This window comes from Mus musculus, chromosome 1 (genome assembly GCF_000001635.26).
Source record: "Mus musculus strain C57BL/6J chromosome 1, GRCm38.p6 C57BL/6J".
NCBI lineage: Eukaryota > Metazoa > Chordata > Mammalia > Rodentia > Muridae > Mus > Mus musculus.
In genome coordinates this window covers 83,012,501-83,039,636 of record NC_000067.6, presented here as the reverse complement: position 1 = coordinate 83,039,636, position 27,136 = coordinate 83,012,501, and the positions used below count along the sequence as shown (strand labels likewise).

General features: G+C 41.5%; 1 protein-coding gene and 1 pseudogene across 5 annotated transcripts; one reads left to right on the top strand and one right to left on the bottom strand.

Moving 5' to 3' along the window:
* The first annotated feature begins 816 nt into the window (after positions 1–816).
* Positions 817–27,114, top strand: Slc19a3 (solute carrier family 19, member 3). Of its 5 annotated transcripts, XM_011238715.3 has the most exons (8): positions 1,130–1,267; positions 2,314–2,412; positions 11,495–11,624; positions 13,257–13,411; positions 16,496–17,303; positions 20,113–20,305; positions 24,793–24,934; positions 25,648–27,114. In XM_011238715.3, exons 4-8 carry the CDS (start codon positions 13,259–13,261, stop codon positions 25,816–25,818), a joined length of 1,467 nt encoding a protein of 488 aa, XP_011237017.1. In that variant the 5' UTR covers positions 1,130–1,267; positions 2,314–2,412; positions 11,495–11,624; positions 13,257–13,258; the 3' UTR covers positions 25,819–27,114. The 5 variants fall into 5 exon arrangements, with proteins under 5 accessions (XP_011237018.1, XP_006496642.1, XP_011237017.1 ...); XM_011238716.3 differs by lacking the exons at positions 1,130–1,267; positions 2,314–2,412 and adding an exon at positions 817–1,041; NM_030556.2 differs by lacking the exon at positions 2,314–2,412 and having other exon boundaries at positions 1,189–1,267.
* Gm7539 (predicted gene 7539) lies at positions 23,477–24,286 on the bottom strand (annotated as a pseudogene).
* Positions 27,115–27,136: the final 22 nt, after the last annotated feature.

Sequence of the window (27,136 nt, the reverse complement as noted above, 5' to 3'; positions counted from 1 at the left end):
ACAGATACATAGCATATATAATTATACTTTTATATATTTTTAAAATATATAATTATATATAATTAATAACTTCTTAATAAGTGATTTTTAGTGTGATTTTCTTACATGCAAATGTGGAGAAGAGTGCAGAAATTTGCCAAGAGCCACATGCAAGTCAGTAACTATGTAAGCATGGCTAGCCCCTCCTGTGTGGCTACTCTCACCCTTTCCAACACAGGATTCAGAGTAACTTCTCCCAATCTGTCTCTCACTGATGGGTATGGAGCAGACCACGACACTACCTTTCACCTTTCAAACTATGTCACACACTTTCTGGGAGAGCCAGTTTTGCTAAAACAGTGTTGCCCAATGCACAGAATTCTCCCACACCCAAGGCGTGGCTCCACACTCACAGGCAGCCTTTACATAAACCACGGTGGGGAGGCAGGAGGAAAATCCAAAGTAGAGGTGCGGAGGTTCAAGACTGTTAACCAAGGTCATTTCTGCTTGCTGGGGTTGCTGTAAAGTCAAGCAGTGTTTCTTTGGAGGACTATTGTTTACTTCCCTAAATTAATTTTTAAAATTTTAAGTATTTCCATTTTAACCAGTAGGAAATCTATGTTAAATAAGTAAAGTTAAATTTAAAAGCCTTTGGGAGCTGGTATATATAGCTCAGTGGAACATACCTGTGGCACAAGGACCTGGGAACCGTTTGTGCCAAATATGAACTATTTGTACCAAAACACTCTTAAAGCGCCAGGAAAACACCCGCCCATAACGTTGGGGTCTGGAGGGACAGTGCTTATAAATTTGGCTCTGAGGCCAGAATGTCCTAACCGAAAGCTATGCCTCTCTAAGCCTAACAGCTCTGCCTCTTTAGTAGTCCTTTTCTTCGTTTGCAAACTGGAAATCACAGTCTACCTTTCTCCTGATTGTTAGTTGAAATAAACGAATTCATAGGAAGAGACAAATGGAGCAGAGGATCAGACCTGGTTTCCCTTCTTCTTGCCCTACTACGTTGACGTGGAGAGTCAGCACATTGCTTGAGGTTGCTCTCTTCAGGTACTGGCTTCACTTTTTTAGCGCTTTACAAACTGGCTGAGGGACCTCTGCTTCTAGCCTCCGGATCAAAGACCTGGGGGCTTCATTAGCATATGCAAAGTTGGGCGCGGCTTTGGTCCTGCGGGACTGACCCGGTGACCAAGTCCATCTTTACTTGAGATCGCCGACCCACATAGCTGAAAGTGCTACATATCCGGGACAAGTGAGCAGCACTAGCTTTCTATAGGTAAGACCTCCCACGGAGCGTAGTTAATTAAAGTCCAGAAACCCTGGGCCGCCCGCCTTTCCTCTCCCCTCTCTAATTTGGAGGCGGGGTGGGGGTGGGAGACAGTAGAGGAGCCTGCGCAGCCGCCGTACGCCGTACGCCTGCGCCAGCCTGTAAACAGGCTTGCTTCAGTTTCTGGGACCTTCTGTCTGCTGCTTTCCTGGCCTGCTGAAACCTACCCAACGTGGTCTAGCCCGGATTCCTATACAGCCCTCCCTAAGAGCAGATTAAGTAAAAACCACCATTCTGTTCTCGTGTCAGCAGCTGCCATGGTCACACCCAGCTTCCCAGGTTTTAGCTAAAAAGCAATTTTAGCACAGAATGCCAAATCCCAAGCCAGGAAATGAGAAGTTACCTCCAAAAGAGGAAAGAAAAGGTGAACTTTGAAATTAAAAGAACCAAGACTGTTGAGAACTATCTTAATGGAAATGAAAATAAAACCAGGCATCTATCAATCAGGTCGGTGTTCCCTCCGTAAGAAAAATGTTTTCTAAAACTGGAAAGAGTCTGATTCTGCCAGGATCCACGCGCGCTGCTGTCTCTCAAGGCATTTTTTGCATTAAACATGCATTTTTAAGCTAAGACATTAACTAATTTTTCAAATATGTTTTTCTTCGGGTTGCCTCGGTAGTAGCAGCAATGGACCTATCAACTTTGTTTAGTCCGTTTTGCTATTGGAACAAATTCTGTAATAGAAAATACAGCTTGAGAATTCAACAGTGTCATAGGACACGATTGGAGCAGTTTAGTTTAATGCTCCAAAGGGGTTCTAGAAAAGACACTTCATTGCATAAGGTAGCGCTCCCACGGGCTGGGCAAAAAAAAAAAAAAAAAAAAAAAAAAAAAAAAAGAGGTAGTTTTATAGAAAGAGTGAAGACTGTACAGGTCATTTCAGGGTTATTGTCTTTGTTTGGCAGTAACGTAGGCAGACGAATAGTGGTAAGTTAGCTGTAGATGACTACTGGCACTTGTTCCGATGGCCTTCTTTAATTTGTTTTATCTAACAGGCATAAATAGTCCAAGATGAATTTTATTCTGCCTCCAAACCCCTCGCCATTCACATAAAGTTTTCTGCTGTCAACTTCTTTGAAAACTATCCTTAAACGGTAAGAACCCAGAAACACCTGCGGTTCTGGTAGTATCTGTTATTTGTGCTGAGAAATAGGCTTAGCTGCCCTGTGCTGAGAGCTGAATGGAATACACCCTGGCCAGAGCTCTTACCTGAGTCATCTCACTGAGCTATTATTATTCTGTATCAGAAGATTAGCACAGCTGGAGCCAGGGAGATACAGGTGACTCAAGCATAGCTGGAGCCAGGAGAAACATGAGGTTCAGATTTCAAAGTCAAGCTCTTCCCACTGACCTACACTGTCCCAGCACGCTCAACCCAATGCAAAAAGGAGGCAACTGAACAAAACATAAAAGCCCCAGCTTGGGAGATGTTACAGTTAAGAAAGATTAGCCAGCGTAATAACTTCTCGTTATTAAATGCTAAGTCAAGATAATAAAGATAAACGTGTTAATGATGTTGAGTCACCAGGGAGGTTACTAGTAAAAGAGAGAATCAGATGGAAAGAGATTCTAGAGGATGGGTACATTAACGGGGCAGGGTATTGAACCTTGAGTAATGAAATGCAAATTGGGATCATTGAAACGAATTTCTATGAGAGAATAATATTTTCCCTTCCCTAGGTAAAGCATATGTGAGTATCTAAAGACAAGAATTTTTTTTCACGAAGCTATCGATAAGGCAGATGGACCCAGCTATACTTTTTCTTTTTCCTGAAACACAATTTTTCCCCCACCATCATTGCACGGTTTGCACCAAGTCCTCACACTGCCATGTCTATGGCGAGGTTTGATTGGTTGGCTTTCTAGCTAAGCTGCTCGCCCCTTTTATAGCCTTGTTAGTCAGATATCTCCCTGCAGTTGGGTCAAACCATAGACATATGGTGAATAAATATAATGGGGAAATGCCAGAGCCAATAAAAATAGCAATACTGTACACGATGGAATAGAACCGGAAGTGTGTGTGTTCTTTTGGTATCACGTGTAATTTGACAGTGGCTTTGAACCAAAGTAGAACCAATTATTTTATTGAGCTTTTAAATGTTTTATTGTTATTTATTTATTTACTTATTTATTTATTTATTCATATTGTTTATTGAGTATCTGAGCCCAGTTCATACCTTTTGAATCTGTGGAATCAGTGAAGACTGGGAGTTGGCATGAAGGTTTACCAGTGACTTTGAGGCTCCTTCCTATAGTTTTTCTCGGTGTACACAGTGTTCTTCAGAAAATAGGCTATTTTGATACTACCATTCAGAGCAAAGTTAGCATTGTTTTGAATTTGTAGAACTTTCTAACCATTGTGTTGAGCCTGGGTGTTTGTTTTATTTGCCAGGATTCCACAGAGGATGAGGGATGTGGGCTCTGGAGCATCTGGCCTTCAAGGAAGGGCCAGGGTCATTGTCCTGGCAGCATGACTCTTGAGGAGCCATCTTCCTCACAAGCTGAGGGGTCAGCCGGCTGGCTGGCTGTGCTCTGCAGCTCACTCAAAGGTGCAGAAGTGAGTCTCAGGCCAGTCCCAAAATCAGGACTCAGAAGAGAGAGGTACTTGGTCTATCTGAATTAATCAGAAGGATGTCAAGGGACCAAACTCAGGCTTTTTCATTTGTCCTAGATTTGACTTGTGCTACGATTTCTATTTTACATTTTCTAGGACAAACACAAACACAAAGACACGTTTTCAGGTTTTCCACTCATATAGGGGCCCTGCCTTCATGTGAATTGGAATAACCACAGTCACTGTACCTGTAAGAAAAACTGAGGGGCCACTGTAAAAATGCTTTGAAGGAGCGAGGAGAGGCTGCCTTTCATCATATGGAGGTGCAACTTGCTTTCAACACAGAGAACGTATTTCAGTTTGTTTGTAATTATACTCCTCCTTGTAATTAACTCTTTGAGGTACAGGATATTTAATACCCTAGAAACTGCCCTCAGATAGCTGCCTCCCCTTCCCAGCTCCCGGACCTCAGAGTTCTGGTTTCAGTTAACATGAAGTATTGTAGTTTTGCCTGCTTTGGAACAAGGTGTGAATGAAATTGCCCAGCCTGTCCTTTTTGTGTCTGGATTCCTTTATGGACCATCGCATTTGAGGTTAATTTACGTTGTTCCTTATATCAGTGAATCTTTGTTTGGGTATGGCCTCCCTATGCTAACCTACAATTTATGAGTCTGTAAGACATAAGTTGGGATTAAAAACTTATAGCCATCACCACAACAAGCTATAGAGAGCCCTCTTTCACCACACAAACCTCCACATTCTCTGTTGCTCCTGTTCCCTCCCCTCACCCCCACTCCAGGCAGCTGTCAATCTAGTCCTCATCTCCTTAGATCAGCCTTGCTTGTCTAAGACTCCGTGTGTGGTGATGGGGCCCCATGAACAGTAAATCATGATTTACTATTCATTCTAGTCCTGCCCTGGTGTGGTCCTTCTGACTGCCCGTTGCTATTGGTTGGTGAAGAATTCTGTGCTGCATATAAATTTCCCCATTTAGTCGACACTTCAGCTGCTTCTTGTTTTTCTTCCCAGCATTGGAAATGCTTGCTCATCAGTTTTCACTCAGCCATCCCTAGAGCCATCCTGGGTAGTTTTGATGTATGGATTCTGAGAGCTTCTGAGGAGTGTCACTCTGTACTTCCAGACAGCCACGTTTTTAAAGTGCTCAGATCTCCTGCTCATCGTTTTGGTTTTCAAGATGGGGTTTCTTTTGTGTAGCCTTGACTGTTCCGAGACTAGCTCTGTAGACCAGGTTGGCCTTGAACTCACATTGATCCGCCTGCCTCTGCCTCCCGAGTGCTGGGATTAAAGGTGTACGCCCCCACTGCCCAGCTACCTGCTCATCTTTTATCCTGAGTTGTCAGGATTTATAACACATTTTGAATACCATTCCTTTGACAAACACTGTTATGTTATGACTGTTTTCTCTTGGATCTGAAGCTTCCCTTCCCAGTTTTTGACCAGTTTCTCTGGATGAGCAAATATGTCTGGTTTTGTTTTGGTTTTTTGTTTTGTTTTGTTTTGTTTTTTTGTTTGTTTGCTTGCTTGCTTGCTTTTACAAAATTCTGTTCCTTTCCCTTTTTTTTTATTTTCAAAGTTAGTCCCTTTTTTCTTTTTTCCCCCTTTCTTTTCTTTCTTTTTTCTTTGTTTTCATTTCTTTGAAATATTTACCAGTTCCTTGGTTTCGAAGATCTGTTTTCTTCAGGTTTGCTCATGATAGAGTTACACTTTACATATCATGTTGGTTTTTACATGCAGGGAGGTAATGATAGTGAAAGGCATTTTTAAGTTTGACTAGTCACAGCCAAAATACAGTAGCTAAGGTAGAAATGGGTAGATTCATGCACCAATCCTGATTTTGCGTCACATGAATCATCGTTGGCAGTAGCTTGACATCCTTTGTCCATGCCTCCTCCAGCAGGTTTGCTTTTGGGTAATCTGGCAGTTCTTTGCTTTTTTGTTGATTGATTTAGTCTAAGTTAAAGTCGCCCTGACTTTGTGATAAGTAGAGGGAAAAACATACTTAGCTTTTATGATCAAATATCAGTTCAAAGTAAATATTTCAATTTTTGCTGATCAGACTTCTAGCTTGTATCTGTCCAGTGAAGGGATTGACTGGTAATATTGAAAACCTGGAAGATGGAGTTCTTAGAGGACCTAGTTTGTACACAGGAAATAAAGGAAGTATACATTACAGCACCATAGTGCCTATTGCAGTCATTCTTGGAAATGGCAGAGTGGTAGGAGTGGTTGGGTTTGTGTGCGTGTGTGTGTGCACGCACATGTGTGTTTGTATTTGGTTTTCTTTTGTTTTATTTTGATTTCAGTGAGCCTACACACACACACTATATATAACACACTATATATAACACACTATATATAATATATAACACACACACACACACATATATATATATATATATATATATTACATAAAAATGTCTCTGCGTGCCAGCATCACATGAGTTTGATTCACTGGTTATGGCAGAGGTGAGCCCTGGCTAACTGAAAGAGCAACCGTGGAATCAGGAAGTGACTTCTAGCTTTCCCTTGACACCAGCCCACTTCTGATGGGATCCTGGCAAGGAAGCTGGGATAGGGTGGGGTGCTTCATGTTTCTAAAACAAGGAAACCTTGCTTTCTGCAGTGTCATGGAATTGAGATGTCAACTGAGCTCATCTTGAAGTCAACATGAAACTTGGAGAACTTCAAATATTCTTTCCTGCTTTTTAGGAAAAGTGCATTGTAAGGCAGAGGTTACCAGGAGAAGAAATAGATGACAGGATTAATAATTTTAAGAACACAGCATCCAAGTCTGCTACCATGTAAGAGGCAGCATAAACAGACATTTTCTCTGAAATGAAACTCATGAGAAGCTATTCGCCCAACTGTGATCATTGCCAAAACACAAGTAGCTCTTACATCTAATAAGAGATAAAGGTATGGGTTTGTTTGAGTTTTGTTTTGTTTATGTGTGGCTGGACTCTTTCAAGGTCGCACGTGCTGCCTTGTTGTATGAGCCAAGAGTGCAAGGGCAGACATGGTGACGTACTATGTTCTAGTAAGAGGCGGGTGCTCTTTGTTATCAGGGTTGGTGCAACAGGTGAGACTGGCTGGTATCCCAAGTGAATGGGAGTGTTGCTGAGGCTGAGACTTACTAGTTATTACTGTTTATTCTCCTGCTCCATTCACATCCTCCTCCTGTTCGGTGAACCTCATCTCTCCTTCTGTAAAGTCCTCCACTTCCTTCCCAGCTACCCACATACACTCTGCTATGCTTTAGCTGCCCTGGGACTGAACGAAAAGGAATGGCTGATGAAATTCATCTTGTGTGTTGCAATCCCCGAGTCTTCACTGATGGGATGTTTGCTCGATGTTTTAAATCTGAGAGCCTTGATTTTGCTTGGGCAGTGTTTTGGTTTTCCTTCCTTCCTTCCTTCCTTCCTTCCTTCCTTCCTTCCTTCCTCTGTTCCTTCCTTCCTTCTTTCCTTCCTTCCCTCCTCCTCCTCCACCCCACCTCCTCCTGCTTCCTGTTTTCTTTTCAGCTACAGCCCACACAGTCAGTATTCTTGTACCTTTAAAAAGAAAAAAAAGAGTTGTGAGGTTTATGATTAATGGATGAGGACAGCCTGCTGTGGAGCAACTCTTTAAAGGATTAGTGTGTTTGGAAAGCACATGAAGTGAAGGGGAAAGGTAAGATTACTTTCAGAAGTATCACCTCATAATATCAAACCAGTTCATGTCCTCAAATCACGTGAGTTAAACAAACAGAACTTGAAATGGTACTTTAAGGATGGGATGCTAGGGTGGTCAGAGAGGATGATAAATGGAAATATGAAAGAATACTACAGTTCTGTGTATTATTCTGTGTGTGTGTTCCCATGAGTGTGTGTGTGTGTGTGTGTGTGTGTGTGTGTGTGTGTGTATGCATGGACTCATGTGTATACATGTGTAAACTTTCATACCCCATACTTATATACCCCACAGCCTATGTACAGAAGTTAGAGGATAATTTTTGTGGAGTTGGTTCTCTCCTTCTACCTCTATGTAGGTTCCAGGGATCAAACTTAGGATGCCAGACTTGTGTGGTGTATTAGTCAGGGTTCTCTAGAGTGACAGAACTTATGGATAGTCTCTAGATAGTAAAGGAATTTATTGATGACTTACAGTCGGCAGCCCAATTCCCAACAATTGTTCAGTCGCAGCTGTGAATGGAAGCCCAAGGATCTAGCAGTTACTCAGTCTCACGCAGCAAGCAGGCGAAGGAGCAAGAGCTAGAGCTAGACTCCCTTCTTCCAATGTCCTTATATTGTCTCCAGCAGAAGGTGTAGCCCAGATTAAAGGTGTGTTCCACCACACCTTTAATCCCAGATGAAAGGCATAGCCCAGATTAAAGGTGTGTTCCACCACACCTTTAATCCCAGATGAAAGGCATAGCCCAGATTAAAGGTGTGTTCCTTAAACTCGGAGATTCTATCTTCTGGAATCCATAGCCACTATGGCTCAAGATCTTCAAACCAAGATCCAGATAAGGATCTCCAAGCCTCCAGATAAGGGTCACTGGTGAGCCTTCCAATTCCGGATTGTAGTTCATTCCAAATATTGTCAAGTTGACAACCAGGAATAGCCACTACATGTGGCAAGTGCCCTTATGCAGCAAGCCATCTCACAGGCTCCCGTTTTGTAAAAGAGTCTGTATAGAGGGTGTGTCCCTCCAGAATCACATCGGTGTTCTAGGATGATTTGCCCCACTGTGCTGTTGAGGAATATTGTTGTGATCATAAAAAGAGAAAGAGCTATAAAGAATATGTTCTGGCGGGATGTGGGGGAAGGAGGTGCCTCAGTGGGCCCATGCTGAGGCATCCCTTTCCCCTGAGAGATGAGGCACACACCCACACACCGGTATAGTATAGAATAGAGTTTATTTAGATCATGGGGAGGGGAGTTAAGAGGGTAGTAGAGGCAGAGAAAGGCAAAGAGAAGGAGAAAGTAGAGAAGTGGAGGCCGGCCATGGCCACATGGAGAAAGGGGGAAAGGGAATGGGAGAGAGGGGGAGCAAGGGGGCAAGAGAGAAGAAAGAGCATAAGAGAGAGAGGAGGGGCCAAGCAGCCCCTTTTATAGCGGACCAAGCCTACCTGGCTGTTGCTAGCTAACTATGGGGAGGAGTATACCCGGATTCTGCCAGGAACTGCGGAGATGGAGTTTAGACAGAATAGCAACAGATATGTGTACACACTTACTCCTCTTTCCTCTTCTACTGCTGACTCTGACTGTCTCCCATTCGTAATTGTTGTTGTATTTGTTTGCTATTAAAATAAGCCAAGGCTACAGAGGGGAAAACCCCTCATTCACTCTGCAGTGAACTCTACTTTTAATAGTTTTGCATCTTCTTTTAAAAACATCCTACTCATAAGCATTAAGTTCCTCTTGATATTATGTTCAGAAAAAACAATATCCAAAAATAAACTGAAATTGAAGTTTTGAAAATGTATCTGTGCTTTTGCAGCACAGGGATGAGGAAAGGCTAATGAAATTGGGATTGGAAGAGCCAACTACAGGTTCCAGCCTTCTGTCTCCCTTCTATAAAAGGAGGACAAAAGACTGGGGCTATAGATCAGTTGGTAGAGTGCTTGTCTGTCATGCATGATTCTCTGAGTTCACACCCCGACACCATACAAAAGCCAGACAGGATAGTACTCTCAGGGTGTAGAAACAGGAGGATCAGAAGTTCAAGGCTATCTTTAGCTGCATAAGCAGTTGAGACCAGCCTGGGCTACTTGACTCTCTCAAAAAATAAACTCAGGAAAAAAAAAAAAAACCTGAGTTAAATGAGATCAAAATTACCTTTCCCTCCACAAAATTAATTTTCCTAATGTAAAAATCATTGCAAAGAGATATGGCCTTTGACTGATAAAACTAGAAAGTGGGGCATACCCAGGAAAACAAGACTATACTTGTGTGTGTTCTCATGTCCTGTATCTCTTACCTTGGCATCTTCCCTTTCCACCCCAGTTGTCCACATAGACTACAGTTGCTATCTTGTTACATTCATTTTCTATCATCCTTGAGGGCTTACTGACTGTGAGGTACTTTCTAACCACTTAGAACAGAGCAATGAGCCATGCAACATGCCCTAACTTTGTGGGTTTTACACTTTAGGGGCATATTTTCCACCACCTTTTCAGCTAACTGTAGTTGGACCATAAGAAGTCAAGACATAAAAGAATCCATGGTCATTTTAGCAGCCCAAGAACGAAAAACATAGTCCCAAGTCTCTGAGATACACGGAGAAGAGTCAATAGCTAAATTCATGATCTGTAGATATTGTATGTTCTGAGTGTAGCCAGCAAATGGCACACTATTACAACCAGACTTGAATAGATGGTCTAGCCTTGGTAATTGGCAACTTGAAATAACTGTTCCAGTGAGACCATTAATAAGGTAAGAAGGGAGTTCCCAATAGACTTGACAGAATGTCAGGAGTGGAGAAAAGAAAGCCCGTGTTTTCTGGGCTGAGGGTGTAAATCGAGAGTGGTTAACTCAAGTTTGCCCATGACAGAGTTTCTATAGTGTCAGCATTGCTCACTGTTGGAACCATTTTTCAAAATGCAATCATCATGCTTTCTAAGCTGAGAAGTCCAGGGTATTGTAGATACAAATGGAAATGATATTGACTTTACTTAATAGAAAAGTGATATAGCCGTTTACAGCACTTTGTAAAAGGTCTGGTGAGGACAAAATATGGTGTGACTGAATAGGCACCTCTACCTAGACAGCTGAAATTCCACTCAGGTGGCCCACCCATCTGGGATGAGTGCCCAGTTGAACAGTTTTGACAACTCAGAATTTACTTTTGAAAGTTTTATATATGAAGCCACAGTGTCTGCCATGGATCTGTGTTTGCAAACGTGTTCCTCAAAACAAAGCAAGGTTGTCATTACATTGTACAGATGCTTTGTTTTCTCCTTGTGAAGAGACTGTCAGTAGATTAATGAAGCAGCATAGGGGGAAGCATGACACACTGAGGCAGAGTGTGGAAAAGAGGAGATAGACAGACAGACAGACAGACAGACAGATAATTACTAGAGTGGATAAAAGGGGCCTGATGGGACTAGGAGACCATGATTCCAGTCTTGACCACATAATTTTAGTCTACTGGTTAGATTGATTTTTTTTTCATGTAGTCACCTTGGAATTACAATTACTATGATGCTTTAATGAGAAAATACACAGGAAAAAAAAGGCATCATAACTGTAATGGCTATTCCTGATTGTCAACTTAACTATATTTGGGATGAACTACAATCCAGAATTGGAGGGTTCATCTGAGATCCAGATCTTGAGGATGGAAGACACAAGTTTCTGACCTGGATCTTGGCATGGAGATCTTGAGGCATAGTGGCCATGAAAAGCTTAGGCCTAGGCAAAGTAGTTCACGCCTTTAATCCCAGGAGACAGAAGCAAGGAGTTCTCTGAGTTCAAGGTCAGCCTGGGACAAGCAAGTCCCAGATCCAAACATGGTGGTACACACCTTTAATCTGGGACACATCTATTTGCTGTAGCCCTACATAAGGGCATTGGAAGAAGGAAGACTCACTCTTTCTTCACCTGCTTGCACTTACCAGCCAACACATCTGTTGGGACCTACTTCTACAGATCAGCTTAATCAACTAGCATCGTGGGACTGAACAACTACTAGATTCTCCGGCTTCCCATCCACACCTGCCCATTGTTGGGTGAATTGGACTACAGACTGTAAGTCATTACAATAAACTGCCTCAATATAGAGAGCCGTATCATAAGTTCTGTGACTATAGAGAACCCTGACTAATACAATACCCATAGCCAGTTACCTTCCTAAAGATCATCTTAGAAAGTAACCAAAATCGAGACGACCAAAGAATGTCCCTTAACAGCAAAGTTTAATCTCAGATGTGAAGGGATGATAAACTCAGTGCTCACTGCCACCCATGAAGGTGTCGGAGGCAGGGGAAAATAACATAAAGCCGATTGTGTTAGCTGTTTGCTTTCTGGGCAGTGACTAAGGTCTTCTTGTGCTTTTTGTCTGAAGTTTGAACTTGAGTATCAACATTAGGAAAAAGTGTGAAGAATGAGTGACCTCCCCCCATGAATAATCTGCAGCTACACATTTAGAGAAGAGCAGACACACAAGGGGGAAGTGGAATAACAGTCTTAGAAGCAGTGCCTCCCATTCCCAAATATAACAGGCATCAGTGAAAAACAGAAGGATAGGGTGGAGATATGGAAGAAAGTTAGAAAGTTAGATCTTTAGCCAATCAATTTCCTTAAATATTTTATTTTATTTATTATTAGCATGGTGTGGGGAGGAGGGAGCCACATACATGCTATGGTACCCTTGGAGAGTCTTGAGGTCAGAGGCCAATTCTAAGGGGACAGTTCTGGGCTTCCATCTTTCTAGGGATGAACCGCTCTTGTTTCTCCTGTGCTGTGTACTACAGGCTTGCTGGCCTGTGAGCTTCAGTTCTCCTGTCTGCTTGCTATCTCAAGGTAGGAGTTCCAAGTGTTTCAGCTGTTTGCCACCATGTGCAGTTTGGTAGCTCATGCCTTTAATCTGAGCGTTTGGGAGGCAGAGGCTGGTGGATCTCTGAGTTCAAGGCCAGCCTGGTCTACAGAGTGAGTTACAGGTCCAGCAGAGAAACCCTGTCTCTAAAAACAAAAACAAACAACAACAACAACAAAAACAGCCAAGGGACGGAGGGTGCTGTGGGGGGCTAAGCATTTCAAACTCAGGCGTCAGGATTGCTTGGCTGAGCCATCCAAAATGGTTCCCAATTGATTTTTCTAACTGAAGAATTTGAAATGCTTCAAAGATGGAGAAACCTAACAAATATTTCATTTGCTTATTATGCAACCAGTAAGACTCCAGACAAGGAGCAGCCTGGTTAGAAAGATAAATTTATAATAGAGACGTGTCAGTAAGTGTGTTAATAAATTCTGGAACCCATGCAAAGTGGAGCAGGCAGATACAGAAGACTCCCCTAATCCAGTCTGTTCATCTGGAAGCCCTTTCCCTACTGCAGCTTGACACAGGTTCATTAGCTGGTCTCTTACTTAGCATGTGCTACCCCACTGATCAGGGTTTACTAGCAGCTGCCCATGAGTGTGTTTGAGAAAACACTGAAGAAATCCAATTCCCTTCAGCAATAACGAAAAGGGGGCTCTGGAAACATAGGGATCACCCTCGAATTGTGTGTAAGTAACTCACCCCTCACTTTTCCAGCCCCACTGCACACGGAGGGATAAACGTCACGTTTTCAAAACTGTGTAGAAATCCCGAGCTTTTGATGGAGGGTGCCGGAGAAGGATGAGCCTGGCTTAACTCTCGCTTTGTTTCCATTTGACCAGCCATGGACTCCAGCTGCAGAACTCCACCGAGCAACTCTTGGGTTTATCCCACTGTGATACTCTGCTTGTTTGGGTTTTTCTCCATGTTCAGGCCTTCAGAGGCATTCTTAATCCCATTCCTGTCAGAACCCAGCAAGAATCTCACCAGCCCAGAGGTAAGGTAACGGGTACGCATCTCAGTAGGGGTTAACTGCTCAGAGCTTGAACAAGGTGCTAGGGATGTCATTCTAGTGAGCCCACGTTTTCACAGAATTTATTACATAATACAGCTACCTCCTTCCTCATGACACAAAAAATATTAAGCCAAACACTTATTTAACATGTACAAAGAATATTTTAAATTTCAGAGTTTTGACATTATTCTGGATATATCTATATCTACATCTACATCTATAGATAGATAGATAGATAGATAGATAGATAGATAGGGGCTTTTCTGGTCTCCATTGTTTCTATCACATTTACCCTAAAATGACATTGTTCTCTGCCACAGAATTGCCTTCTGGGAAACCAGTAGGCTGCTGTGATATAAGCAGGATGTAATAAGAAAGTGTAATACAATTACATGTCATGTTTAGTGAACGATGGACTGTATATTAGTTAACTATAGTTAAGACCATGACATTTCAGAGAATTTCTGTCCTCAGTAACACTGCACCCACCATAGACTCACACCTCAACACTTATATGTGTGTTTATGTGACATCAGTGTAAATAAACCTACTGCTCTATAACCCTAAAAGTACAACATTCAGAGACTGGAGAGATAGCTGAGTGTTCAAGAGCACTGGCTACTCTTCCAGAGGACCTGGGTTTGATTCCCAGCACCTACATGACAGCTCACAACTGTCTGTAACTCCAGTTCCAGGGGATCTGGCACCCTCACACAGACATAAATGCAGGCAAAACACAAATATATGTAAAAATAAATAAATCTTAAAATTATATGTATATATACATATTATCTCATACACATGTATATAGTATGCAATGTAAAACTCAATAATGATAATAAATGGCTGTTACTGTGTACACATTTACTGCTACTTTTATCATTGTCTTAAGGCATCATTTTATTTTTACTTAACAAAAATAGAAGTACCATACAATACCAGCATCAGCCCACACACCCTATGGTTACTGTATCTTTCAATTGTGTCATATTCTCTTGAGTTTAAGTTAACCTCATGTTTTACTTACAATGTTTCTATTTATCCCGCTACTACATACCACATAGCTGAGCTGTATAAGTGGGTTATTCACTCTATAATGGTTCTGGATGCACACTCTATAAAGTTTGCACAATAAATAAAATTAGCCAAGTGTATCAACAACACATGGTTATATATTTTTATGACTCTTACTCAGTTTTGGAAAACTATTTAGCAACAGGTGTGATAGAAACAAACTCACTTCCTGATCTATTTCTCTTCCAAATTCTCTTACTTAAAAAGATACTTCTTACTGGGCATGGCAGCACATGGCTTTAATCCCAGCACTCAGGAGGCAGATGGATTTCTGTGACACTGAGGCCAGTCTGGTCTCCATAGCCTGTTCAGCTTTGTCAGGAATGCATCCCCTCCCTTCCTGTCTTTTCCTCTGTCTAAAAAGAGACAAGGGGAAAATACACTAACCCAACTAAAAAAAAAAAATCACCCTGAATTTGTTGACTATGTCCAACCACAGCAATGAAAATGTCATACTGAAGGTAGTATCACTTGGAAGCTAAGTGGTGCTGGATTATCACTAGGTCATTGGCAACGACAGAAGCCAAGCAAACCACAATGGCTTCAGGGTTTCTTGGACTGAAGCCTGTCACATTGAAGACAAAGGTCAGAGATGGGGCAGAATGAACTCAACATGCCCACCAGGCTTATGCCTGCATACACTATGGACAGTGAGTAAACCCTCCTTCAGAACCGTAGGTTAGTGGTGGGCCCTCCTGTCACATTGGTGGGTCCACATGTCAATGAGGGAGAGTTCAGTAATCCAAGACTCTGAATCTTACCCATCAACTTAAAGATCATTCACAATCTTTTTTTTAATAGTTATTTTTTAAGATTAATTTATTTATTATATGTAAATACACTGTGGCTGTCTTCAGACACACCAGAAGAGGGCGTCAGATCTTGTTACGGGTGGTTGTGAGCCACCATATGGTTGCTGGTATTTGAACTCATGACTTTCAGAAGAGCAGTCGGTGCTTTTACCCGTTGAGCCGTCTCACCAGCCTGATCATTCACAATCTTTTGAGTCCTTTCTACCTATGAAACTTGAGTGTCCATGTGTTTGCCATGAAATAGTGATGTGACCCACATTGAACTCAACCTAGCAGTGACATCTTATAGCCCTGGATAGGGTGAGAGGAGCTTGTGAGCCCAGCAAATGTAAATGAGAAGGAAATGAAATGCATTTGGTAATATGACAAAACCATTCACTCTTGCTCCCGTGTGTGTGTGTGTGTGTGTGTGTGTGTGTGTGTGTGTGTGTGTGTATACCCAGATTTCAGACACGTGGGAGGCAGTGGTGGAGCAAGTAAAGAGTTATGTTCCACTCTTTACATTGAGAACCCTATACTTAATGCTGATCATCTTTATAAGAGTAGTTTGGGATGGTTTTCAATTTATTCATTTATTAATTCATGTGCATTGGTATTTTGCCTGCATGTATGTCCGTATGACAGTATTGGATCCCCTAGAACTGGAGTTACAGAGAGTTGTGATCTGCCATGTGGGTGTTGGGAATTGAACTTATATCCTCTGGAAGAACACCCAGTGTTCTTAACTGTTGAGCCATCTCTCCAGCTTGCTAAGTTGGGATTTTTTTAAAAACTTGAAAATCTCAGAAGTTCAGAGTATTTAAGTTTAAACTTATTTTGAAAAATTTTTAACTAATTTCTTCAACCATTATATGTTGCTTAACTTTGTTATATAGTCCAGAGGACATATCATCTCTCTAGAACTCTCCTGAGATATACCTAAGTATGTAAGTTGCTTGGAGTTTTGGTTTCTTTCATTTTTCTGTCCCTCCCCAACAACTCCTTGGTGGCTTATTTTTGTTGTTTTCATTTAACAAAGACACTAGTTTTTCTTAGTGATTTACCTATAGATCAGTTTTCTATTTTCCCCCATAACATGAAGAATGTCTGATTAGATATGACTTTGAGATACAAATCAGTTACCATTTGTCCTTTTGAAATGTGTTGTGCTTCTGACCATACTTACTTATCAAATTCATAGATGACAAATGAGATCCTTCCTGTTTGGACATATTCTTACCTGGCAACGCTGCCACCCGTGTTTGTCCTCACCGACTACCTGCGCTACAAACCAGTCATCATGCTACACGTTGTGGCCTTCGCCACTAGCTACCTGTTTCTCTTGTTTGGCCAAGGTGTGATGCTCATGCAAACAGCTGAGTTCTTTTTTGGGGTTGTCTCGGCCACAGAGATAGCCTACTTTGCCTACATATACAGCATGGTCAGCCCAGAACACTATCAGAAAGTGAGCAGCTACTGTCGGAGTATCACACTGGTGGCCTACACAGCAGGCTCAGTGTTAGCCCAGCTCCTGGTATCCCTGACGAACCTGCCATACTCTAGCCTTTTTTATATATCCTTGGCCTGTGTCTCTGTGGCTTTCTTTTTCTCACTTTTTCTACCAATGCCTAAGAAGAGCATGTTTTTCCATGCAAAGTCCGATAGAGACGATTGTCCAAAGCCACTGGAACAATGTACTGTGCCCAAGGAAGCCCAGAGCAACAGAACTCACTCAGAATTGTTTGCCAATTCAAAGAATCTAGAGGACAGAGAGATGAGCAACCCAGATCCAGAAAATTCAGCTTTGAGACACTTTGCGCATTGGTTCCAGGATCTGAAGGAGTGCTACTCCTCAAAGCACCTTGTTTACTGGTCCCTCTGGTGGGCTTTTGCCACAGCAGGTTATAACCAAATCTTGAACTATGTTCAAGTCCTATGGGAACACAAGGCACCCTCCCAAGATTCTTCCATCTATAATGGAGCAGTAGAGGCCATAGCAACATTTGGAGGTAAGTGTACATCTCTCTCTGTGTGACTCTCTCTGTCTCTGTCTCTGTCTCTGTCTCTGTCTCTGTCTCTGTCTCTCTCTCTCTCTCTCTCTCTCTAGATGCTCCAGAGGCTAAACTTCTTCATGGTGGTTAATTAGCTATAACCAGAAGTTAGATTGATTTGATTTTAGTTGAGGGAGGGGGTATCCATACACATGTGTACATGGCTGTGTTTGCAGAGGCCAGAGGAGGGTGTTGAGTGTCCCCTAAAACAGGGTTTCTCACTGAGTCCAGAGCTAGGCTAGTGGCCAGCAAGCCCCAGTGATCCTCCTGTCCCCACTCTCTTCAGCACTGGGCTTACAGGTATGCATAAGCACAGCCAATGGTTTACAGGTTCTCTGGGGATTTGAACTCAGGTCATCAAGCTTCCATAACAAGACCTCTTACCTACTGAGCCATCTTCCCACTCAAGAATAGAAGGCACTGGAAAAATAAAAGTACAGTGATTTTTATACTATATGTTACAGTTACAAATAACTCAAGAATAAAGCTTAGAACCACTAGTGTAAGATCCCATCTCATTAAAATAAGTGTTAATAATGTGCCCTGTTCTTTCAGTATTATGGTCACGTTTTAAAGTTTGATAATTTGTTTTATTGTTAGTTTAAAGATGAGTGACATCAATATACGTTCAATTTTTTTTTTATCTTTTTCGTGTGTGTGTGTGTCTATATGCATGTTTGCACATGCAGGTACATGTGAAGGCCAAAGGACAGCTTTAAGTATTGTCCTTTGGGTCCATCCATTTTTTTTCTTTTCCTTTTTTTAAAGCAAGGTTTCCCATTGGCCTGTATCTCACCAAATAGACCAAACTGTCTGGCCAGTTTCTTCTAGAGATCTACTTGCCCCGTTACTGGGAATATAATATATTACCATGCCCAGCTTCTTGTGTAGGTTCAGGGACTTCAACTCAGATCTTCATGCTTGCAAGGCAAGAACTCCACTCACTAAGTTAACCCAGCCCTTTTTTGTTTTTGTTTTTGCTTTTGTTTTTGTTTTTGTTTTTTGAGACAGGGTTTCACAACTTAACTTTGGCTACCCTGGCACTTACTCTGTAGACCAGGCTGGCCTTGAACCCTGAGATCCCTCTGCCTCCCAAGTGCTGGTATTAAAAGCATGTACCAGCATTGCTGGGTTATTTTAGTCTTTTTAAGCTTGTATACAAGTGTGCTGAGCACATTTCCCCCTGTGCCACTGTGCCCTTCCCTTCCATTCCCTTCCTAGTTGTTTGATGTCTCATTCAGTGTTTTGGATTCAGTGCATTGCAGACACAGATCCCCTATCTGCCCTAGAACAGCAAAGCCTTTCTTCACATTCCATAGGCATCCACTGCACACAACTGCTTCCCTTCTCCATGAAGATGCCTTGAATTTCGCACAGCCTCACTGGTTGACTTTTGTGCCCTTATTTCCTGAGCTACTAGAGTCAAGACTGTTTCTAACATTGAAAGGAAAGAGAAAGTGCAGAATTTTTATTAGTAACTCTAGAAAACACATGGAGGTTTCCAGACTCTTACCCAGAGAGTCTTCCAGGGACTTTCACAACACCAGGCTGCATACCAACCATTCATTTTCACATTTCAGAAATTACATCATTTCCATGATGTTACTCTCAGGATTCTAATATCAAAAAGAAATTTGCCTTTGAAGCACAGTGTGAAATAAATATTTATATAGTCATAAATGGAAATGTTACCCAAGACTTTGAAGATGTGTTTTAGGAAGTGGGATATTTTTCCACACCTTCCTCTACAGAAAGCTTCAGAAATGCACGTAGCCTCTGTGTTTTTATTGTTTCCATCTTGGAAGGCTTCAGCTAACTCCTGAAAGCCAAGGCTGAGGCAGAATCATTGGATCTCTGAAATTATTGCTCTTATGGCTGAAATTCTTGGGGAGAGCTATTTTTAGAGACAGTTCTATCACAGATAACCTACCAGAAAATAACTGACCAGGTGTCAATAATTTGAGTCCTTTGTTCAGTTAAAGAAAACCCTGGTTGCTAAATGGTAATACTTTTCAAACTATATATATATCAGTACAGGTCATTTTTTCCAAACCCTCAAGGAAATCAGGTCAGCTGTAGCAGGAAGATCACGAGCCCAGGAGTTAAGGAGATCTCCAAGGTCCCCTAGATCTAGGAAGGATAAGAATAAGGGAAGGAAACGAAGGAGAGAGGGAGGGAGGGAGGGAGGGAGGGAGGGAGGGAGGGAGGGAGGGAGGAAGGGAGGAAGGGAGGAAGGGAGGAAGGGAGGAAGGGAGGAAGAGAGGAAGGGAGGAAGGGAGGAAGGGAGGAAGGAAGGAAGGTCGGTAATTGGGATACCCATTGCTCTAAAACATACAATCTAAAACAACAGAGCAACTTTACTTCCAAGGCATTTACATGCTATCCTGGATGTTATTTAAATGACTGGGATACTGTGTTCACCCCACACTTCTGTGTTTAAGCTCTTTCTATCCCTTCTGCCTGATATGTAGTTAATGCTAATTAAAAGTATAATAGCAAACTGGGTTGAAAACAAGTGAGAAGAAGAAAAAAAGAAAAGTTGGGGTGGTGGGAGTCCTTTTAGAAAAATCTCGATTTAAGTGGATCCTCTGTGTGTGTGTGTGTGTGTATGTGTGTGTGTGTGTGTGTGTGTGTGTGTGTGTGTGTGTGTGTGTGTGTGTGATGGTATATTCGTCTTGAAATCTGAGTTCTGTCTGTTTGCTTGGAGTATTGCAATTTCCTTCCTGCAAAGTCAATAGGTTGATTCTTCCCCTTTGTCTGTTTTCAGGAGCTTTGGCTTCATTCTCAGTGGGCTATCTGAAGGTCAACTGGGATCTTCTCGGAGAGCTGGGTCTGGCTGTCTTCTCAGCTGTCATCGCAGGATCTCTGTTTCTCATGAATTACTCACGCAGCATCTGGGTGTGCTATGCTGGGTATCTACTGGTCAAGTCGAGCTATTCGTTTCTTATAACCATCGCAGTGTAAGTATACCTACCATTCCTCCCTACTCTTTGTGGATTCCAAAAGACTCTGTGAACTTCAGAAGGATTTTAGTCCATTGCAGTGTTAAATGTTAACTACATATTGAATGGAATTCAGTGAAGCCATCTTCTCCTTTAGCTGAATAGAGTTGAGTCATCAAAGAAGGAAAGCTGGATGCCATAGGAACCAAAAACCAAGGGACCATGATCTCCTTTTGATTTCTTCTTACTTCCAATGATTTTTTTTTCATAATAAGGTCCAGTGTTCTTTAATTTCAAATGCATAGGTTTAGATTTTACCTGTAGCCTCATTTAGTTGCATAAGATGTCTAAGTACATACTTTTCTGGGAACAAAACGTTCTCAGGAAAGTTATAAAAAGTTGGACCAGCGGGGAGGGGGAATGAAGCAAAGATTATAAGAAAACTTCAGCTTCACCTGTAGTTGGGACTGTGTCCTTTTGAATAATTTTTAAGATAAGGTCCCTGAAAGTCAGAGTTCCCTTTAATACTTATATCTGCCTTTTAAGAGGTTTGTTTTGTTTTGCTTTGTTATTTAAGAAAGAAATTACTTAAAAGCATGTGGCATGTAAATATATATATACATCACACACACAGTTAAAACTGGCTACAAGGAACTGTCTTAGGGAACAGGCTGTGAGGCTCAGTTGGTAACATGCTTGGCCTTATGCATGATTCCTAGCACTATGTACACCAACATGATAGAACATTTCTATAATTCAGATCATGGGAGGGAAAGGAAGAAGGATGAGAAGTTCAAGACCATCCTTGGCGAAATAGCAAGCTTGAAGCCAGCCTGGGCCACATGCATCTTGTCTCAGAGAAGGTGAAAAGAAAAGTATAGCTAGTATCCTTTGTTATTAGCCGAAAGGAGATAAAAGATGTGCATTTTAGTTTCATGCTACATCTGAGACAGGCTGACTAGCTTTATCAAGTTTCTTTTTTTAAGATTTTATTTTATACTTTTAAAATTTATTTATGTATATGAGTACTCTGTTGTTGTCTACAGACTCACCAAAAGAGGGCATTGGATTCCATTACAGATGGTTGTGAGCCACCATGTGGTTGCTGGGAATTGAACTCAGGACCTCTGGAAGAGCAGTCAATGTTTTGTTGTTTTTTTTTTTTCCATTTTTTATTAGGTATTTCGCTCATTTACATTTGCAATGCTATACCAAAAGTCCCCCATAGCCACCCACCCCCTCTCCCCTACCCACCCACTCCCCTTTTATGGCCCTGGCGTTCCCCTGTACTGGGGCATATAAAGTTTGCGTGTCCAATGGGCCTCTCTTTCCAGTGATGGCCGACTAGGCCATCTTTTGATGCATATGCAGCTAGAGTCAAGAGCTCCGGGGTACTGGTTAGTTCATAATGTTGTTCCACCTATAGGGTTGCAGATCCCTTTAGCTTCTTTGGTACTTTCTCTAGCTCCTTCATTGGGGGCCATGTGATCCATCCAATAGCCGACTGTGAGCATCCACTTCTATGTTTGCTAGGCCCAGGCATACTCTGACAAGAGACAGCTATATCAGGGTCCTTTCAGCATAATCTTGCTAGTGTATGCAATGGTGTCAGCATTTGGAAGCTGATTATGGGATGGATCCCCGGATATGCTAGTGTCTACATGGTCCATCCTTTTATCTCAGCTCCAAACTTTGTCTCTGTAACTCCTTCCAAGGGTGTTTTGTTCCCACTTCTAAGGAGGGGCATAGTGTTCACACTTCAGTCTTCATTTTTCTTGAGTTTCATGTGTTTAGGAAATTGTATCTTATATCTTGGGTATCTTAGGTTTTGGGCTAATATCCACTTATCAGTGAGTACATATTGTGTGAGTTCCTTTGTGAATGTGTTACCTCTCAGAAAACTGGATATAGTACTACCGGAGGATCCAGCAATACCTCTCCTGGGCATATATCCAGAAGATGCCCCAACTGGTAAGAAGGACACATGCTCCACTATGTTCATAGCAGCCTTATTTATAATAGCCAGAAGCTGGAAGGAACCCAGATGCCCCTCAACAGAGGAATGGATACAGAAAATGTGGTACATCTACACAATGGAGTACTACTCAGCTATTAAAAAGAATGAATTTATGAAATTCCTAGCCAAATGGATGGACCTGGAGGGCATCATCCGCAGTCAATGTTCTTAACCACTGAGCCATCTCTCCAGCTTCTTAAGATCTTGTTTTTACCTTACATATATGAGTGGTTTCGCCTGCATGTATGCAGTACTTCAAGAGGTCAGAAGATCTCATTGACATGCTCTGAAACTGGGGTTACTGGGTTATGAGCAGCCATGTGGGCACTGGGAATCAAATCCTGATACTTGGATAGAGCATCCAGTGCTCTTAACCCATATGTCATCTTTCCAGTCCCTCAAGTTTTATTTTTAATTTGTGAAAAAAAGCTTGATAAACAATAAAATATGAGTCCCAAGGCAAAGATCATGAGAAAATGCAGATGTCACTAGTTAGCAAATATTCTGGTTTCATTTCTGTTGCTGTGACAGATACTTTGGCAAAAAGCAACAGAAGTTAGAAAATTATTAATTTGGTTTATAATTCCAAGTTATAGTTCAACTTTTTGGGGGTAAAGTCACATTATAGCCATGGTCAAGAGCAGAGAAAAATAATGTGTTCTTGCTTCTCAATCTCAAATAGGTTTCTCCTCGGTTCAGCTCCCCTTCCTAGGGAATGGTGCCACTCACATTAATCCAGACAGGCCCCCATATACATGTTCACAGGCTAACCTGATCTCGATAGACCCTCTTTAAGACTCTATTCCCAGGTGATTCTAAATTGTATCAAATGGGTAATTGAAATCAACCATCACAGAAAGCTAAGATTTTTACTGAAATATCTTGGTTTAATGAATCAAACTTAAATGTCTAGTTTCATTTTTTATAATGATAATTGAAAGGTAGAGCTATTATTATTCCTTTGCACTTAAAAAAGCATTCAAAATCCAAAGCTTTTTATCATCATTCTAAGAAATGTAGTCAGACTTTGAAATCTCTGTAGTTAAAAACTAATTATAGATTCAGTCATTTGCACAAACAACCATGGTCTGCATCTTCTGACTGTAGGACATCAACAATTATGTATATATATGTATGTATATATATATATATGTATATATATATATATATATTCCATCCAACAAGAAGCCACAGCTTTATTAATGATAGATACAGTACAAATTTTAAACCAAGCTGTAGTACCACTTTTCAAACACCAAAAAGGGCAGAAAGAGGAGCGGGGGGGGGGGGTCCTTTCTGTCAAATAGTTACATTGTTAATTCCATAATAGCATTTGCAATATCATTACTGTTGTTTTTCAGGGCTCTGGCAGCCTTTGCTCTTGATATGTTTGCTTGTGACATGACCAACTCTATGTCCTTAACTTCCATACCTGTTTCATCAACCTCTTCTTCACTCTCCTCTTGGACAGTTGGAGTCTGAGTGTTTTCTTGAAGGTTTGAAACAGCTTCACCTTGAACTTTGAAATTTCTCAGCAGCTACTAACTGAGCTTGCTGAGACAAATCTTCAGTCTTGGCTTCCCCAAACACTGTGTAGGTGTCTGAAGCTGGGCTCTTGTAGACATCTGGTTTTGTGATGACAAAGAAGATATTTTTAGATTTTCGGATAGTGACTCTATGACCTGTCGAAGGCCCAGTTTGGGCAGAACCTTCCTTGCCTTCTCGCTCCCACTCTGCTTGGCTTTACTAACAGGTTCTTCATCGATCTCAGCCGCGGCTGCCAGCTGGGCTTGTCCTGTGGCTGTCTGTGTGGAATCTTGTTCCTCGAGCTCTGGCACTGATTCATCACTGTCAGACTCTGTTCCCGATCCTGTCTCAGCCTGAGGCTGAGGCAACCCCTACTCTGTAGCAGGGACGGTTTCTGTGGCTTCACTGGGCATTTTGTGCGGAGAACACAGAACCAAGATGGAGGCAGAAAGAGAGCCAACTGAATATATTTGTAAAAGTCTTCAGATTGAATGATGTTTGTGGCTTTATAAAACTTCATTGCAAACATGTGTGAAAGCAACTTACATCCAATATTCTCAAGTTATGAGATGTTAACATTTAAGTTTAATTTCTGGAAAGTACTAGATTGTACAGGAGGGATTTTATCACAGTGCCTTGAAGCCAGCCTTTAGAAATATTTACCTCCTTTTCTTTGCTCTACTTATTTGTCTGCCCTGGGTAAAAGTTAGGTAGGACATGCCTTAACAACACTGTTTTTGACTCTTTTGATTTGTTCTGGTTTCTTGTTTGATCTCAGGCACACCCCAAGATGACCTTGAATTTGCTATGTGGCTAGGAATGGTCTTGAATCCCTCCTGCCTCCTGGATGCTAGTATTATAGGTATTATAGGAACTCACGACCTTGCCCAGTTTCAGTTCCTATCCTTTAGATAAGAATTTTAAGTACGCTATGGTTGAATGCTAACTCATTTAATGACAGCTTTCAGATTGCAGTTAACCTGAGCTTAGAACGTTATGCCCTGGTGTTCGGCATAGACACCTTTATCGCCTTGGTGATTCAGACCATCATGACTATGATTGTGGTAGATCAAAGAGGGCTCCAACTGCCAGTCACTACTCAGGTAAGCTGCAGAAGTTCTGTTACCTCTTACTGTGTTATAGTAACTGTGTGTAGGTAATAGGTATGCATTAACTCTGTATAGATAGCTATATACTAACTCTATATAGGTAATAATTAACTCTGCTACCTATTAGTATGTTAACCTAATTTATATTACTATTGACATAATAGCTAGGAATATAGAATAACCAGGTTGCCTCCAACATGGCTTAATCTTACAATTAACAATGCCAAAGGCTGTTTAGAAATTCTTCAATTATAAACAATTTTAAGTATACAGCCCTTATTTATAACACCAACTAAATATATAGCAACTAGATTCGTATCTACTTGAAGAAGGTGGGTAAGAAGTAAACTCCGCATTTAAAGTCATTATTAGATACTGGTACATAACACTGGACTAGCCTTCAAACAAAGACATGTGGACAGAGCCCTGAGATCTCCTGGGGTTTCTCTCTACCATTGCTGAAATAGCTAGAATTGGAAGCTAAGCATTCTGCTGGAAGCCAGACCCTTAGTCACTACTCCATATGCTTACATTCTTCACCTTGATTTATCTGAAATATTAGAAGGTAGTCTCTAGTCAGAATGACCCATAGTAAGTTCAGGATCTCAATTACCCCATAGTCCAATCAAACAAGAAAGACTGTTATATATTACCAATGACATACATGGTCAGATTTTATAAATGGCTAATTGTTTGTTTTCTTCCAGTTTTTAGTTTATGGGAGTTACTTCGCTGTCATTGCGGGGGTCTTCCTAATGAGAAGCATATACATTCTCTGCTCAGCTAAGTGCCGAAAGGAAGTACAGAACCTTGCTACCACCCGGAGCCCTAATGAGCCACACCCACAAGAGCCAAGCAATGTGTCAACAAAGTTCTAACCCAATTACATCAATTCCCGTCACAAATGGGCAGGATTTTAAGATGGGCAGCCAGACATGCTTTGCCACGCACAGGCACACTTTATCAGTACAGATTCCAAAACCACAACCAAACTTCAGTCTCAGGCTAACTGCCCAGCTAACTGCAAGCACTCCGTATATGGCCATGGCAGCTGTATTAGTTACTTTCTTGATGCTATGACAAAATATCTAACAAGAAGCGACTCAATGGAGGAACTTAATATCTTAGTTCACAGTTTGAAGGGATACATTCCATTACAAGAGGGAAGACATGACTGCAGGATAAAGGAGCTACTGGACACATTGCATCTTCAATCAAGAAGTAAAGAACAATGAAACCTGGTGTTCAGATCACTCTCTCCTTTTTATTCAACGCACTACCCCAGCCAAGGGGATGGTGCTGCCCACATTTCCAGTGAATCTTCCCACCTCAGTGAACCTAATACAGATATACCCTCACAGATATTCAAAGAGGCGTATGTCATCAGATTCCAGATCTTGTCAAATTGACAATATTAACCACCAATATTAACAGCTGACAACCCTTGTTTGGGGTCCCCATGAATATCAAGAACTTGGAAATTCTAGTTCTGTTAAGTTCTAAGAACAACCAATGGGCGTCGAAACAAGCCATAAAGAAACTCCCTAAGGATGACGATCCCCCAAGTGAGCACAGATACCAACAGAGCTGACCTACAATTGGCTTATGTACTTTGTGGATCTAAAAAGGCAGCGCCTGGGATGATTTTCCTCCTGTTTCGCTAAGTGTACTTCTGTTGCAACCTCCAGTGCTCTGAAGGAATGACTAGGTTTGGTCCCATTGCTGAGAGTTCCTCTTCAACACTGAAAATACCATCGTTCTACTCAAAGGTTGTTACTGGATAGTCTCACTGTTCTCATCTTTTTCATCTTCTGTGTCCTCCTGGACTTTGTGTGATCACTCAGACGCTCCTGTATGCCCATGGAATGCTCTCCCATCTATTCCCAGTGGCCAGGGAAAGATGATTCCCCCTCTTCCCACCATGACCCTAGATAAGTGTTTCATTGATGTAGAACACTTCTGAAGGAACTTCCACAGCTTTCCAGCAGCTTTTATACATAAGAAAACACTTACAGAAATTAAATACTAATTGTTTAATTTATTTATATGTTTGGTGCTAAAGATCAAATCCAGGGATCATACTAGATAAGCATTCTGTCACTAAGATATATCCTTGGCCCCATGGATTTAATTTTTAAATGCCAGAGATCATGTTCAATAAAATATTAAAATTATTTTTATTGGTTATTTCATTTA

Coding starts and splice junctions, on each gene's coding strand:
- Slc19a3 (XM_011238716.3), top strand. CDS start 13,259: ATGGACTCCAGCTGCAGAACTCCACCGAGCAACTCTTGGGTTTATCCC. Junction 17,304..20,112: donor GGCCATAGCAACATTTGGAG/GTAAGTGTACAT, acceptor GTCTGTTTTCAG/GAGCTTTGGCTTCATTCTCA. Junction 24,935..25,647: donor AACTGCCAGTCACTACTCAG/GTAAGCTGCAGA, acceptor GTTTTCTTCCAG/TTTTTAGTTTATGGGAGTTA.